Below are 16,523 nucleotides of genomic sequence, written 5' to 3'. Positions count from 1 at the left end.
AAAGGGCTAGAGCTCACACAGAGAAATGGCAAGAGTCAGGCCGGGGGCTATGCAAGCTCACGTCCCTCCGAAAGAGCCAAGAATCAGCCACTGAGGAGATCGAGTACGAAGTGAGCTTCCAGGTCCAGAGTTGGTGTCAGAGTGAGGGCATGAAGCCAGAGCCCTGTGCCCAGTGGAAAAGGGTCAGAGGAAGACTCACTCAAAAATAATAAGCATTCACAGCTCAAGGCCATTCCGGAGTAGTGGATGAGAACAGGCAAAGCAGGCACAGTGACAAGTGGAAATTAAACTCTCATATTATGGTACTGTAAAATGATGCATCCATAGAGATCTTTTGCTTTTTGACAGAGAGCTCTTTTTGGTCTTTGTAACTAGTGGTAGAGAAAAAAGCGATGGAAGCTGTTATTATATTCCAGGTTAAGATGAAGAGAAAAGTTTTCTAAAACCACAATCTATACCCATCAGCTATGGCCTTGCCCGTATACTAAATCCATTCATTTGTTCAATAAGTTGTATTAGTGGCTTATTATATCATTAGGCACTATGACCCTGTGGTGTTACATTCTAGTAGGAGATAGAAAATAAGCAATACACTTATTATAAATAAGTTATATTGTGCCATAATTATAAGTGCCATAGAATAAATAGAAAAAAAAATGGGATAGGGTAAGAGAACATGGGTGGGGGTGTGGGCACAGGTTAAAATAGTCTGGCCAGGGTAGGCATTATTGAGAAGGTGAGAGTTTCCAGTAAAGACTTAAAGATGGCAAGGCAGCTGTTCTAGAGGTGTCTAAGGAAGAATGTTCCAGTCAGCGGCAACAACCAGTGCTCTTCTAAGATGAGAAAGCGCTTACGGTGTTTGAAAAACAGCACGGATTGTCAGAGAGAGATGAAGTCAGAGAGGTGACTCAGATGATTTCATTATTGTTTTGTTGCTTCAGTCATGTCTGAATCTTTGGACTGTAGCCCGCCAGGCTTCTCTGTCCATGGGATTTCCCAGACTAGAGTAGTGGAGCAGGTTGCCATTTCCTTCTCCAGGATATCTTCCCAACCCAGGGATCAAACCCATATCTCCTGCATCTGCTGCATTGGCGTGCAGATTCTTTACCACTGAGCTACCAAGGAAGCCCAACTCAGATGATACAGGACCTTTTTTTTTTTATTTGAAGTATAGTTGATTTTACAATGTTGTATTAATTTCTGTTGCATAGCAAAGTGATTCAGTTATGCACATATATATTTACATATTCTTCATATTCTTTTCTGTTGTGATTGATCACAGGATATTGAATACAGTTCCCTGTGCTATACAGTATGACTGTTATTTATCCATCATATATATACTAGTTGCATCTACTAATCCCAAACTCCCATTCCTTTTCTCCCCTACTCACCCTCCCCACTGGCAACCGCAAGTCTCTTCTCTGTGTCACTGAGTCTTTTTCTGTTTCGTAGATAGGTTCAATTGTGTCGTATTTTAGGTTGCCCATGTATGTATATCATATAGTATTTGTCTTTTTCTGACTTATTTTGCTTAGTATCATAATCTGTAAGTCCATCCATGTTGTTACAAGTGGCATAACTGCATCCTTTTTTTATTTGTTGTTGTTCAGTCACTCAGTCATGTCCAACTCTTTGCAGCCCCATGGACTGCAGCACTCCAGGCTTCCCTGTCTTTCACAACATCCTTGACTTTGCTCAAACTCATATCCATTGAGTCAGTGATGCCATCCAACCATTTCCTCCTCTGTCTTCCCCTTTTCTTTTTTATGGCTGAGTAATATTCCTTTGTATATATGTACCATATTTTTATCTAGTCATCTGTCTGTGGACATTTAGGTTGTCTCTGTGTCTTGGCTATTATAAAGTGCTGCTATGAACATAGGAGTATATGTATCTTTTTGAATTATAGTTTTGTCTGGGTATATACCCAGGAGTGGGATTGCTGTATCATATGGTAAGTCTGTTTTTAGATTTTGAAGAAACCCCCTGATACTGTTCTCCATACAGACTGAATCAATTTATATTCCCACCCACAGCAGAGGAGCGTTCCCTTTTCTCCACACCTTCTCCAGCCTTTCTTTGCACACATTTTTCATGATGACCATTCTGACTAGTGTGAGGTGGTACATCATTGTAGTTTTGATATGCACTTCTCTAATTATTAGTGATGATAAGTATCTTTTCATGTGCTTATTGGCCATCTGTATGTTGACACAGAACCTTGTAGGCCATTGTAAGGACTCTTGTGAGTCCAAGAAGAAATTGAAAAGTCCAACAAATGATTGGTAAACCCCAGAGAAGAGTGCCATGTATAGGGAGATTCCCTTTGGAAAATCTTTGCTTGGAGGATAAAAAGTTAATGCCTTCACATGAACTTTTTCCAATTGTGGTGTATTAGAGTGTGGGAGAGTTATGCCTTATCCATTTAGCTTGTATTTACCAGTATTTCCCAATAGCATGTGTTTATTGAAAAAAAGCAACTAATTTTTAAAAATCAATTCAATTGCTCTCTCCAGAGAAGGCAATGCACCCCACTCCAGTACTCTTGCCTGGAAAATCCCATGGACAGAGGAGCCTGGTAGGCTGCAGTCCATGGGGTCGCTAGGAGTCTGACAGGACTGAGCGACTTCACTTTCACTTTTCACTTTCATGCATTGGAGAAGGAAATGGCAACCCACTCCAGTGCTCTTGCCTGGAGAATCCCAGGGACGGGGGAGCCTGGTGGGCTGCCATCTATGGGGTCGCACAGAGTAGGACACGACTGAAGTGACTTAGGAGCAGCAGCAGCAATTGCTCTCTCAAAAAAAAAGAGATTCTGCTCATTAAAGATATACTTTCTAAGCTATTAATACTGAATTGTACTTTTTTGCCTGGTGCATAAATTTTAGAATGTACAATGGTTGGTCGGTGTTGCTTTTGGCAACAAGGTTGTGGCTGAAGGAAACACATTCCTCCTCCTATTTCCTGTCTCTCCAGTGCCATTGTAACCCCTAAAAAGAACATCATACATCATAGAATGGAGGGGTCACTCATTGATTCAACTTGGGCAACACCAGTTCTAGTAATGCAATCTTGGGCAAATGGTTGAATCTTTCTGAGTCCAGCTTTATTTTTGTAAAATAGACATAAAGTTAGTTAATTTTAAAGGGTACTGTAAGAATTAAAGAATGTTAACTAGACTCGTGGAAATCATTTTGCAGTATACACAAATAGCAAATCAGTATGATGTACACTTGAAAAGAATGTAACATTAATATCAATTATATATTAATTAAAAAAATAATTAAATGACACTATATTAATATATGTTGTATTAAGTATAGAAAGTGTTAGGCACACACTACTTTTCTTTACCTTCCTTAAGTGGCTTTCCCTTGTCTCTCTCCTCTTCCATACCCCGATGACCTCAGTGTTCTCATTGTCTCAGTGTTCTCATTCTCTTGCTGTTCTCACCTGTTTTGAGGAAATGATCTGATCAAACCCATTCACCCTAGACTGGGACCATGCCTATTACTTATGTGTATTCCCCACAGCACCATAATAGCCAGCATAATGCCTTATGTTCAGTTGATTTGGTTTAATTTAAGCATAATCAACAACTTCACGTGTTACTCCTCCCAAGGGCATTTGAAAAACAAACAGAGGGCTATACCAATGGTTCCCAACTTTTTGACACAAAGGGTCCTTTATTATTTTTTTCATATGGGCCCTGTGTTTTGTAAGTTTCCATCAACTCAAAAGACTGCATGTATTAAGCAATAATATGTTTTTACATTTTATGCCCTAAAGACCTAAGTATAATGTTAAGTACAATAAAGATCATCAGGATTTAGTTTATTTGCATGATGAGATGGTTGAGGTTTGGAGGACCTTATGCGGTTTTCGGAGAAGGCAGTGGCACCCCACTCCAGTACTCTTGCCTGGAAAATCCCATGGACGGAGGAGCCTGGTAGGCTGAAGTCCATGGGTTTGCTAGGAGTCGGACAGGACTGAGCGACTTCACTTTCACTTTTCACTTTCATGCATTGGAGAAGGAAATGGCAACCCACTCCAGTGTTCTTGCCTGGAGAATCCCAGGGACGGGGGAGCCTGGTGGGCTTCCGTCTATGGGGTCGCACAGAGTCGGACACGACTGAAGTGACTTAGCAGCAGCAGCAGCATGTGGTTTTATTTCAGGTAAAGTTATTTCCATTAGGCTTTTGGAAATATTAACCATAGCTTATGGACCACTATTAACATCTTCATGAATGACCAGAGATGCTGTTTTCTTGTATTGGAGAGGTGTGGAACACAAGTATAGATGATAAGTGGTTCCCATTTACTTCCTAAATATGCTGCCAAGTCATATTACAGATGAAGCCTTCCATTCACTCCTACACATAAGTCTGGCTCTGGAGGTGAAGATCTTAATAAGAATGTTCAACCTTGTTATCACCACTGTCATTTTAAATACTGACTAGTGTATCTTTCCATGGATCATTGGCATCCTACTATAACTTAGTAATCCAAAATTGGAATTTTTGTTTTGTTAGTTACCAGCCATGTAACCTTAGGGAAGTTATCTTCCCTGAACCTCAGCATTAAAATTTGTACTTGGAATCATTCATATCTTCAGAAAATGTTCATCATAAGAGAAGTATTTGTGAAGATTATCAAAAAGATATCCAATTCATTTCTCTGATTCTGGAATAGTAAATTGGTTTGGTCGTCTTGCAAGACAGCCGTAGACTAATGAATTTGGCTTCTAGATCACAGTATCATAGAGGATCATGGGCCACATATAAGTAGCAAAGAGCACTGCAGTTGGTTAGCAATGTCTGCCATGGGTCCTGCAGGACAAATAGCTGCACATGTGCCATATTTTACAGGCCCCACTCTAAGTGCTGTGAAGTCTGTCCTTAGATTAAGTCAACCATCACAGTGCTCTATACCTGGATGATTTGTTTTTGTTTCTTAAGATTTGCTTTTAACAAACGTTCCCTGACCATTAAGGTTCATCAGTGGTTATTGAAAAGACAATTCTATGAAACTTCTTGTATTTATCTGCTCAGATGTTCTTGGGACATTGTTACATGACATTGTCTTTCAGAAAATTCACAGCAGATACATATCTGCTAGGGTTTCAGTACTTTGGGTAATTATGATTTTCCTGCACCAGTTTGTCATTCATTCATTGCACAAATATTTATTGAGTCTACTGTAAATAGCACACTATCCTATACATTTTCTAAAAGATCCAGTAGATGCTATAACCCTTGTAACTGCTTATGTTTTCCTCTTTTCTAGGAAGGCCACATTCAGACCCATGACCCCTATATAGAAAGTGTATAGGACTTAACAATGTGCTTTTATGTGGTTCTCATTTCTGGCTTTTTTATTATTATTGGAGGATAATTGCTTTACAAATTTGTGGTGATCTCTGCCGTACATCAATGCAAATTTGTTTCTGGCTTTTTGACCCTTATTTTTACCTTTGCCCTATTTTCTCTCTTTTTTAAAAAAAATTTTATTGTGTTATATCATATATATATATGTATTATAACATTTTATAAAAAGCTAAAGCATAAACCAATGTCTAAGTCTTTTAAAGGCAAGGTTGGAGATATACTATTTTCCCTATTGACATAGATAGTAAATGAGTTATAATATATGTAAAGCACACTCTTCCCCACTAAAGTTCTATCTGAATTAAATAATTATAAATAAGAGCAGCTGTGATCAGATTTGCAGAGTTTCATTTTCCATATTTGTCTTTCCCAGTGCTGAAAATAAAGGGATTTAAAAATTTCTTACCTCATGGTGTTGGATCAAGAAAAGCTTGACATCACTGGCTCAGTATTTGATGCTAGAAGTTGAGGGCCTTACGGGAAACCATTTGAAATAGGGCCAGTGTGAACCCATCTGAGCATGTCATTCTGAGGAATGGTATCTTATGGACTGTATTTATTTACATTCTCCAAATTATCCATGCAGTGATCTCTCCTCTTGTGGCTCCCAGTGAAGACATTTTATTATACATATTTCAGTGTCTAGAGAGTTTCAGGCTGTGTTCTGCCTGTTCACTTGCTATCAGCTATGTGAGGTGAACAAAGAAGCATACTATCACCACACACTGTAGGCCTGATTCCCAAAATCTGCATGTCATGCTCAAAGTCTGTGAGCCAACTTGGACTGGGTAGTACAGTTCTTGTTTTTGTTCAGGAAGGGTTTTCTCCCTTCTCTGTAGTAAATCCTGAAAAAAAAAAACATGAAGAAAAACCAACAATGTTAAATGTACGTGTTCCCCTCAAGAGACGAAGAACTGTCTGTCTTTATGCATGTATACGCAATGTCAGTCACTTAGTCGTGTCTGACTCTGTGTGATCCCATGGCCTGTCCTACCAGGCTGCTCTGTCCATGGGATTCTCCAGGCAAGAATACTGGAGTGGGTAGCCATTCCCTTCTCCAGGGGATCTTCCCAACCCAGGGATTGAATCAAGGTCTCTTGCCTTGCAGGCAGATTCTTTACCATCTGAGCCTCCAGAGAAGCCCATGTTACACAAGTGTACACAAAAAGCATGCACTCAAGACAGACAAACAAAAGGTGACAATGGTGTCTAAACAACAAACACGTCTGGAAGCTGCTTGCTTTTTATATCACCTGGGACAAAAGTTTTGTTTTGTTTTGTTAAAGCAAAACTAGTCAATCATTTTGGATGGGGAGGAAGTTAGACCATGAAGCTGACACCTAGTAGCAGAATATTAACAAGCTGAATTAGGCCAAAGTACTCAGTTTTCCACCCTTAACAAAAAATTCCATGCAGTTGCCCAAAGTTATGAGTGGCCATTATCTCACTTTAATGTTTTGTCCAGAATGGGGTGGGTCTGGGAACTCAGTGACCTGAACATTGCCTTCCATGACATTTCATTAATAATGAGTGTAGGTACACATGAGTCTCTTAAAAGTACTAGCCCTTTACAGTAATTCTTGTTCATGCACCAGGGCAGAGGTTAAGATTTAGCTTCTAGTTGTCATTTATCGTATGTCTGTTTCTCTGTGTACACAGATATATGATAACACACATACATATATGTACATTTTTGTCCACATGTATGTCATCAGTGACTGCAGTCTAAGGTTGCTTATCTGTAACCTACACTAGAATTATGAGCAAACCATTATGTTTGATGCTGTGTGTTTCATTGATTCACTGACATTTATTGTGCATCACAAATGCCAAACGTTGTGCTAACCAGCAGAGATAGAAAGATAATAAAATAGGGGCTCTCAGCACATGATCTGCTATGGAAACAGACGTGTTAATAGATTAAACTTAAAATGTTATACAACTGTTTGAATTGAGAATATATAAAAGAAACCCCCAGATAATAATGGCTTGAACTCATAAAGGATTTACTCACCAAAAAAAAAGAAAAAAAAATAGAAGTCAAAACATAATCTGTCCAGGGTGGGGTTCCATAACTGGGCTTGTTCTTTCTCTCTGCTCTGCCATCCTTCCATTCTCAAGGCTGTCTCATTTTTCAAGAAAGTGAAAGGCAGGAAGGCAGAAGGGTCCCTCCCCAACTAAGTCAGCTTCTTGTAAGGCAGCCTTTCCAGAAGTTCCACATAACATTCTCACTTTTATTTCACTAGTTGCAACTTGGTGATGTAGTCAATAAGAAATGTATTCTTTGAATTGGGTATCTGTGTGTGTATGCTCAATTGTTCAGTCGTGTCTGACTATGACCCCATGGACTGTAGCCCACCGGGCTTTTCTGTCCATGGGATTCTCCAAGCAAGAATACTGGAGTAGGTAGCCATTTCCTCCTCCAGGGGATCTTCCCAACCCAGGGATGAAATTTCATGCATCTCCTGCATTGCAGGCCAATATTTTTACCACTGAGGCACCAGGGAAGCCCCATGGACTTATGAACAAAAGGCTGAGGAATCATAGACCATTAAGGTCCTTAACTCTGGAATCTGCAAAAGGCCTTTTTGAGGAGGAGACAGCTAATTTGGGATTTGAAGGATGAATAGGAATTTGCCAAATGGAGAATTGGAAGAGCATGCCAGGCAGAAATAATAGTGTATGCAAAGGCGCAGAGAAGTCTGACATTATTTATGCCAACTGAGCCTTTTTCTGTATTTCTGTTTATTTTATCTCTATTATTAATGATAGCACCTTTTAAAATTTATTTTTAATTGAAGGAAAATTGCTTCACAATGTTGTATTGGTTTATGTCATAATAGTTTAACTAACTTTAAATTAACAGTTACTCAGGATCAACAGATTGAGCTATGTCCACAATGATTTTCCTGATGTAACTGCAATTAATTTTCCACTTGGATCAAAATAAGAACATTTTATCTGATGATAAAGTATTCCACATCTTAAAAATAATTGAGTTAGAATACTTTGGCATCTTAAAAAGGAACTGCTATAGAAAGAAAAAAAAAATACTATTGTGTCAGGGAGATGTTTGTCTTTTCAATTCTGAAGTTAAACAAAGACCAGTTAGAACTGACTTGGTTCATATCATAGGGTCCATAAACCCACACTGGAATGCTAAGTTGGTGGTCTGGCCAAGTTACCCTTAAATATGTCACCTTCTATTTAGCTATTCCTAATATGACTGTTACTTTGGATCAATGAACCTGGATTGTTCTGTTCTTAAAATGACTTTAGAACCAAAAGAAATCTTTAGTATTAGAGAGAGATTTTCGTGATTATCTACATTCTGGCTCCTTTAGAGATATCAAATCTCATTAAAAATTCTCCAGAGAAAATAAATCCTTTGAGAAACATGAAATTTATTTGAGTACACCTCCTGAGATACCTGAGAGTTTAAGTTCCCATTCCCGCTGATCTTCCACAGAGCTGAGTATCTTATAAAATTAAGGTTGTCTCTCTTCAACCCCAAACAAGAACACTAGGGTCAGTGATCCTTTGATTTCTACATAAATTAAGGTTGCCATATTTTCTCAAAGGATTCAACCCTACTAAGGCAATCATGTACTGTAGTCTTCTGATATCTTTTGAGATATAACTGATATAATATTATATTAATTTTAGGCATACAAAATACAAAATATTTGTATATACCAATAAATGTTCACCACAATAAGTTAATATCCATCACCACACATAGTTATAAGTATTTTTTCTTATGATGAGAACTTTTAACGTTGATTCTCTTAGAAGCTTTCAATTATACAATGCAATATTATTCATTATAGTCATCGTACTGTACACTGCATCCCTATGACTTATTTATTTTATATCTAGAAGTTTGTACCTTTTGATCACCTTCACGCGTTTCACCTAGCTCAAGCTACACCACTGGCAACTACCAATCTAGTCTCCATATCTGTGAGTTGCTTCTTCATTTGTTTGTTTGTTTTTGGATTCCATGTGTACATGAGGTCATATGATCCTTGCCTTTCTCTGTCTGCTGTATTTAAGGTAATGCCCTCAAGGTCCATTCATATTTTTGCAAATAATAGATTTCCTTCTTTTCAGATAGATATCCATTCATCTGTCAACAGGCACTTAGATTAGTTTCATGTCTTGGCTGTTGTAAATAGTGCTGTGATGAAAAAAGGGATGCATATATCTTTTCAAGACAGCAATTTTGCTGCTTTTGGATAAATATCCAGAAGTGAAATTGCTGGTTCATGTGATAGAATTATTTTCAATTTTTTGAGGAACCTCCATACAGTTTTCCATAGGGGCTACAAGAATTTACATTCTCACCAGCAGTGCATGAGGGTTCCCTTTTCCTCACCAAGACTTATTTATTGTATTTTTGATAGCTATGAGATGATATCTCATTTTGCCCTTGCTATGCATTTCCCTGATGATAAATATTGTTGAGCATCATTTCATTTGTCTTTTGCGCACCTAGATATCTTCTTTGGAAATCTGCCTATTCAGATCCTCTGTTCATTTTTTCATTTGCTTGTTTGGTTTGTTCTCTGTTGAGTTGCATGAGTTCTTTTATACTCTTGATATTAACCCTTTATCAGATACATGATTTGCAGCTATTTTCTCCTAATGGGAGAAAATGGGTTACCTTTTCATTCTGTTAATTGCTTCCTTTGCTGTGCATAAAATTTTTAGTTTGATGTAGCCCCCCACCTTGTTTATTTTGTTTCTGTTGTCTTTGCTTTAGGTGTCAAATCCAGTCTTGATTTTTTTTTTTTTTTTTTTTGCTGACTTTTGATTTTTGCATATTTTTCATTTAGCTAGTATGTAGGCATGACGAAAAGGTGCAGTAAGCCCTATGGCAACGCCTCTCCTTTGTCGAGGTAACTCTGACTCATTCAGTTCTCAGCTCAAAAGACTTTTCCTCAGGAAAATCTTCTCTAGCCTTTGTTTCTTTCTTGTTCTGTTTTTGTTTTTGCTGTGCTGTGGCGCTTGTAGGATCTTACTTCCCCAACCAGGATTGAATCCAGGTCCATGACCTTGAAAGCCTGTGTCCTAACCACTGGACTGCCAGAGAATTCCTACTCTGGCCTTTCTAAACAGATCAAGTTATCCATATTTTATGCGGTCATAGTATCCCATTATCTGTATCTTATAGATTTCATCATAATTATCATTCTGCATTTACATTCTGCATGTGTATGTTGATTTGCATAATATCTGCCTCCATCACTAGACTCTAAGTCCCATGAGGGTAGATCCATATGTCCTTGAACTCACCATTGGGTTTTGCTCCCAGCACAGTGCCTGGATCATAACAGAACTTCAATGACTATTGGCTGAATGGATGAATAATTTTTATATCTTTGTAAATAAGTTACTTCTGCACTCTGTTTCACACTGTGCTTGAAATATAAGAATCAAGGCAGAGTTGCTCCGCTCCTATGTGGGTTCATTTACAGATAAGAATTTTGAAACTAATTTCACTGCGGTTATAGGGAAGCACATCAAAGAAGTCTTAAGCCAGCACATGCTGGGCTCTACATGGACCCTGTGGACTGTAGCCCACCAGGCTCCTCCATCCATGGGATTCTCCAGGCAGGAATACTGGAATGGGTTGCCATTTCCTTCTCCAGGGGATCTTCCCGACCCAGGGATCGAACCCAGGTCCCCCATATTGCACGCAGATGCTTTAACCTCTGAGCCACCAGGGAAGCCCCTACATGGATGAAGCTGGCATAAATTCTGAGATGGCCTCACTGTAGCTTCTGAACATATTGAGGCCAATTGCAGCTTGACCACAGTGAACACACCAAAGATGGAACCAACTCCTTCACTCCCCACTTAAGCACATTTTCCTGACATCTTTACATTTCTAAACTTATAGAATTACTGAAGGAGTTGTTGTTTTGTTATCTATTTTTAAAGATGTCTGCATGATTTTAGGGAAGAGGTACACGTAACTACATTTTTCAAATATAGCACATACACAACACAGTTTTACATAGTTGTACTTTTCAAGCCTTTGCCTAAACATGTGTTTGCAATTGTTAGTTGGAGGTACAAAAAAATAAAAATCAATCCTCAAAGAAAGTTCATGTTAACAACCAAACTTTGGAAAGACAGGATGGATTGTGGGGACATTGTGGAGATAAGCTCCTTCAAATGTCTCTACAGTTCTTATCTTATTTTGCCCATGACAGTAGCTGAAGTAGTTTAGGAGTATGATATTAGATTTCACTAGAACTGTCGAGATACAACTGCTGTAGTTTAGTTTGGATTTGAATTTTTTTTAACTTGAACATCGCAAAGAAAAGATTAAGGATACAAAAGAGTTTGCGCACATAAGTGATGAAGACTTGTGACTTTGTTAAGCCTGATTTGGACAAAGCACAAATGTTTTATTAGATGCGTTTAGAACTCGGCTGCTTGTTAGCTAAGTGACCTTGGTAAGATTCATGACCTCACCTATAAAACAGGGATACCTTACATGATTGTCTTGAGAATGAATGAGATGTGTGTCTTGTGCCTGATACAGGCCAGGGCCAGGCAGCCCCAGGCACCCACTGGGGCTATCCCTGCTGCCCTTCGTGTCAACCCTCCTCTGCCACCACACGCACGCACGCCAGCCTTGTTTCTGTCGGCTGATTCTGTGCTTTTGTTTCTGTTTTCTTAGTTGAAGTGCTAGCTAGAAAAGGGAGTATGTTTAATTATCAGTTAGCAAACATTTATTGAAGTCTTGTAATTTGCCAAGCACTGTTCTAGTTGCTTGGAAAACATCAATGAAGCCAAGATACAGAACCCCACCCGTGTGCATCTTACATCCTAAGGAACTTACAGACTAACACAGAGGTTATTCACAACATTTTTCCTGCTACAGTTATCCCACAGTTGTATTTTTTGTGATTTGGATGAAGCATATTTACTGAAAGTGGGAATTATTTTGGAATTGAAGTTCGATAATGTTAGTTCAGCGTCTTCCTCTCTCTCTCCTTCTCTTCTTCCTCCCACCCACCATTCTCCTCTCCCCTCCCTCCCTCCCTCCCTCCCTTTCCCCTCTGTCCCTCCCATCTTTCTTTCTCTTTGTATTTTTCAATATATTTGAGCTATGAAAATGTCTTTACCCATGCCACATTTTTTCCTTCTTAGCCTGGTTCAAATTCCAGTTTGGTTCCTGTCATTGGAATGGATCTTCATCTCATCTTTATCTTCATCTCAAGGATGAAGGAGGCTGACTGGATGATGAAGGGCCCCACCCTGCATCCCTGTAGCTGTAGGCACCGGGTTAAATTACACATCTCTCTTTTTTGTTAGATTGTTGGCTGCGATCATCAGCTGGGAAGCACCATCAAGGAGGATAACTGTGGAGTCTGCAACGGAGATGGGTCCACCTGCAGGCTGGTCCGCGGGCAGTATAAATCCCAGCTCACCGCAACCAAATGTAAGACACTCCAGAGATGGGGCCATCTCTGGGCCTTCTAATTTGTCACAGTCCCCTGGCTTAGCTCCCTACAGCAATTAGGGAAGGACATCTCCAACCAAATGAAGCCAAATATGAAAACCCTGTGGGAAGAGAGTTAGGTTCTTTCTTTGTGGATTAGTTTAGGTAAGACAAGTCAGGTCACCTGCTGCAATCCCACAGAGGAAACCTTTGCTTTAGAGGCACATTAGGAGGAAATTAGGCATAGATCTAGATATATTCAACAAGAAAGCATGAGCTTTGCTATCCAGCGTGAGGACAGGCTACATCCTGACCCCTCACTGATTCATAGTCTGGCAGAATAGCAGAGAGAGAGGGCAGATTAGAACAAATGCCCTCCTGCCACTGTGGAATCACATGGTCTTCACTGACAAAGTGACCTCGGATCAGTGCTGATCACACGTTTCTCCAGAATGGATATTGGGCAGTGATTATGTGAAGCCAGTTATAGACTGTTGTGTCCCAATCTCTCTGTAGCAGCTGAATACTTGTGTGCCTGCTATACGTGTACGTGCCGGGAGCTTTACATGGTCATCTCATTTAATCCTTATAACAACTTCGTAGCGAGGTACTGTTTATCCCCATGTTATGAATGAGATAACTGAGGCTTAGGCAGATTACGTGACTTGCTCAGAGTTCCACGGCTATGAAATATAAGAGCCAAAATGTCAGCCCAGAGTCTGATTCCAGAGCTTAGGCACTTATTTGTTCCTCTTGATTGTCCAAAATTCTGCTGTTCCCAGAATGTTTGTAAAGCAGTTAGACGGATTAAGGTGCGGTACTTTAAGTGCCTGCCCAGCTGGGTCCTCCTAGGGTAGATGGTATATGTTCTCGAGATAACTGACCCAACAACAGACTCACCCAACAAGCTAGATCATTTTACCATACATGATCCTCTGTGACTCACTGTTCTAGGCACTGCAGCAGATAGAGATAGAAACAAAACAACCCTTGTACTCAGGACCGTGCACTTGTTAACATTTATTTATTTTTAATTGAAGGTTGACTGTTTTATTGTATTATGTTGGTTTCTACCAAACATCAACATGAATCAGCCACAGGTTTATCCATGTCCTCTCGTCCCTGAACATTCCTCCCATCTCCCTCCCCACCCCACCATTTCTAGAATAACTTGACCTTTCTTGGCATATTTTCTTGATTTTGCCATTGTCTGGAATCCTCCAACAGATCCTTAATGAGGACTTCTTTGTACATGTCTCCTGTGATTTGGGAAATGGGAATGAATTTCTTTACTGATTGTGGTTTTGTCCTCTTTACTTGTTGACTAGTTGGAGGAAAACGCTTGGTGTATGGGGGGTTTGTGGCTTTAAACTGCAAGGGACTTGTAGGTCTGGGGAAAAATAAAGCACTGTTTGCTGCAGAACTATTCTGAGAAGACAGGAAAAGGCAGCTCGCCCAAAGGACTAGCCTCTGGGGAAGAAAAGGAGATGGGAAGAAAGACTAGGAACTTTTAAATGCATGAAACATCAGAGATGCCAGCTTAGGGAACTCTCCCCTTTCTAACACACCTCAGGCAGTGAAACATGTGATTCTGAAGAAAAAAAAGAAAAAAGACCTGAGCAGAGAGAATGATGAAGGGCAAAGTAAGTTAGACATTGATGTAGTGCGTTCAGGTGAGATTTATTTTTCCTGTGGTCATGTGTTGGTAGTTTCTTCTATAAGATGAAAAATTAAACAATTTGGAAGATGAAAACCAGAGAAGGATGGAGGCATAATTCTTTTGTAAATCTCTGAAGTCATGGTGGGATATTTGCTGAAAAAAAAAATTACCTTTAAAAGGTACTTTGTGATTTTTTGAAGTATAGAATTTATTAAAACCCTGCAGTATTTCTTATTGAAGAATAAAAATAAAAGGTTACTTTGATAGAGCTCTTCAAGGAATACTAAAGAGTTGCTGCTGCTGCTAAGTTGCTTCAGTCGTGTCCGACTCTGTGCGACCCCAAAGATGGCAGCCCACCAGGCTCCCCCGTCCCTGGGATTCTCCTGGCAAGAACACTGGAGCGGGTTGCCATTTCCTTCTCCAATGCATAAAAGTGAAAAGTGAAAGTGAAGTCGCTCAGTCCTGTCCGATTCTTTGCGACCCCATGGACTGCAGCCCACCAGGCTCCTCTGTCCATGGAATTCTCCAGGCAAGAGTACTGGAGTGGGGTTCCATTGCCTTCTCCGACTAAAGAGTTGAAGTCTTTCTAATTATTGGTGTTACATAATTGAATCAGTGTTTGTTATCTAAGAATCTAAGGACTTCCATTAGGCACAAAAAGAGATGACAGACATTCGTGCAGTGACTGCTGTAGGGCAACTTCCAGGGGCATGTTTTCATGATGAGAATCCTCCCTTTATTCCCTCACATCCCTCTGCCTTCCTGTCCTCATAGAGAAGCCTGCACACCCTGCTCAGATAGATATTTCCTCTACCTTCCTGTTAAAGGGTGAGTGGGGCCCTTTGGAGCCTGAACCACTGGAACAAAGTTGGAGAAGCCCTGAAAGGATGAACTGCAGCCAATTGAGAGCCATAAGTCATCTCCAGGTCTGCAGATAGATACCTCAGTGAACAGTGCTCTATTCAAACCAACAGTGGGTAAATCACATAAGACACAAGCCGATGATGATCCATAACGACAAAAGGCGATTGATTCGTTTACCTTAGCACTGACGATGCCTCATGACAAATTGATTTATATCAATAAAGCCCAGCCTATGCATGCACCTCACCACAATCTATAGCAGATGCTGAACAAGCTGCCTCATTTATGTTTTCTCCACCCCCAGAAGAACCTTCCACCCTATATTTACAGACTGTGAGATGACCCACAGGCAGGGGAGATGAGACTGCTCTGCGGAGCCCAGAGTACCGGCCAGGTGAGCGGCTCTCCACCCGTGAGGCCTGGAGGAGTTCTGCCAGGTGTCTCCCTACGCTGTGCCAAAAGGCACTAAAAGCCAGCCACACAATCTTCTCAAACTCCTTATAGCCATATTCCCCACACTGAATTCATTTTATTCTGAACTCATATCCAGATTTTCCCCGTATGTTATCAAACCTCAGGGGAATAAAAAAAAAAAACAGAGTGGAGAAAGACCATGGTGGAAAGTGCCAGAAGGAAAAGGAGAAGTAGGAGAAACTTATCAAGTGGCTGCCATTTGCTGATGAATGGAAAACAAACCATCTTTGTAATAAAAGACATTATTATTACCTAATACAAATGCAGAAAACAGATATAAGCTGGACCAAGGCAGTCTTGCCCTCCTTTTGAAGGAAAAGGCTGTCTACTGAGAGCCTTTAGCCTTTCCATTTTTCCAGGTCACTTTTTCCTACTTCTCCAACCCAATGAAAAAATTATCAAATTTAGCTTATATTAACTTACTTTTGATTTTTGAAATTAAAAACTCATTTTTTTCTCAAATTTTTTGAACTTTTTATTTTGTATTGAAGTATAGCTGATTAACAATGTGATCGTTTCAGGTGGACATCAAAGGGACTCAGCCATACATATACATGTATTCATTCTCCCCAAAACTTTCTCCCATCCAGCCTACCATATAACATGGACCAGAGTTCCATGTGCTATATAGAACAACCTTGTTTGTTATCCATTTTAAACATAGCAGTGTGTACCT

At 39.9% G+C, this 16,523-nt stretch overlaps 1 protein-coding gene across 4 annotated transcripts in view; it reads left to right on the top strand.

Annotated features, from left to right (window-relative positions):
• The window catches only part of ADAMTSL1 (ADAMTS like 1), a 1,120,558-nt gene that overhangs the window by 798,975 nt on the left and 305,060 nt on the right, over positions 1-16,523 (top strand). For all 4 annotated transcript variants that reach the window (XM_070794493.1, XM_070794491.1, XM_070794494.1 and 1 more), the window contains one exon: positions 12,723-12,849. In XM_070794493.1, the coding sequence (XP_070650594.1) occupies positions 12,723-12,849 (127 nt within the window). The remainder of the gene's footprint in view (positions 1-12,722; positions 12,850-16,523) is intronic.

This window comes from Bos indicus, chromosome 8 (assembly GCF_029378745.1).
Source record: "Bos indicus isolate NIAB-ARS_2022 breed Sahiwal x Tharparkar chromosome 8, NIAB-ARS_B.indTharparkar_mat_pri_1.0, whole genome shotgun sequence".
NCBI classification, from domain to species: Eukaryota; Metazoa; Chordata; class Mammalia; order Artiodactyla; family Bovidae; genus Bos; species Bos indicus.
The sequence above is the reverse complement of the archived record's forward strand: the minus strand, read 5'-3'. Positions and strand labels throughout refer to the sequence as shown.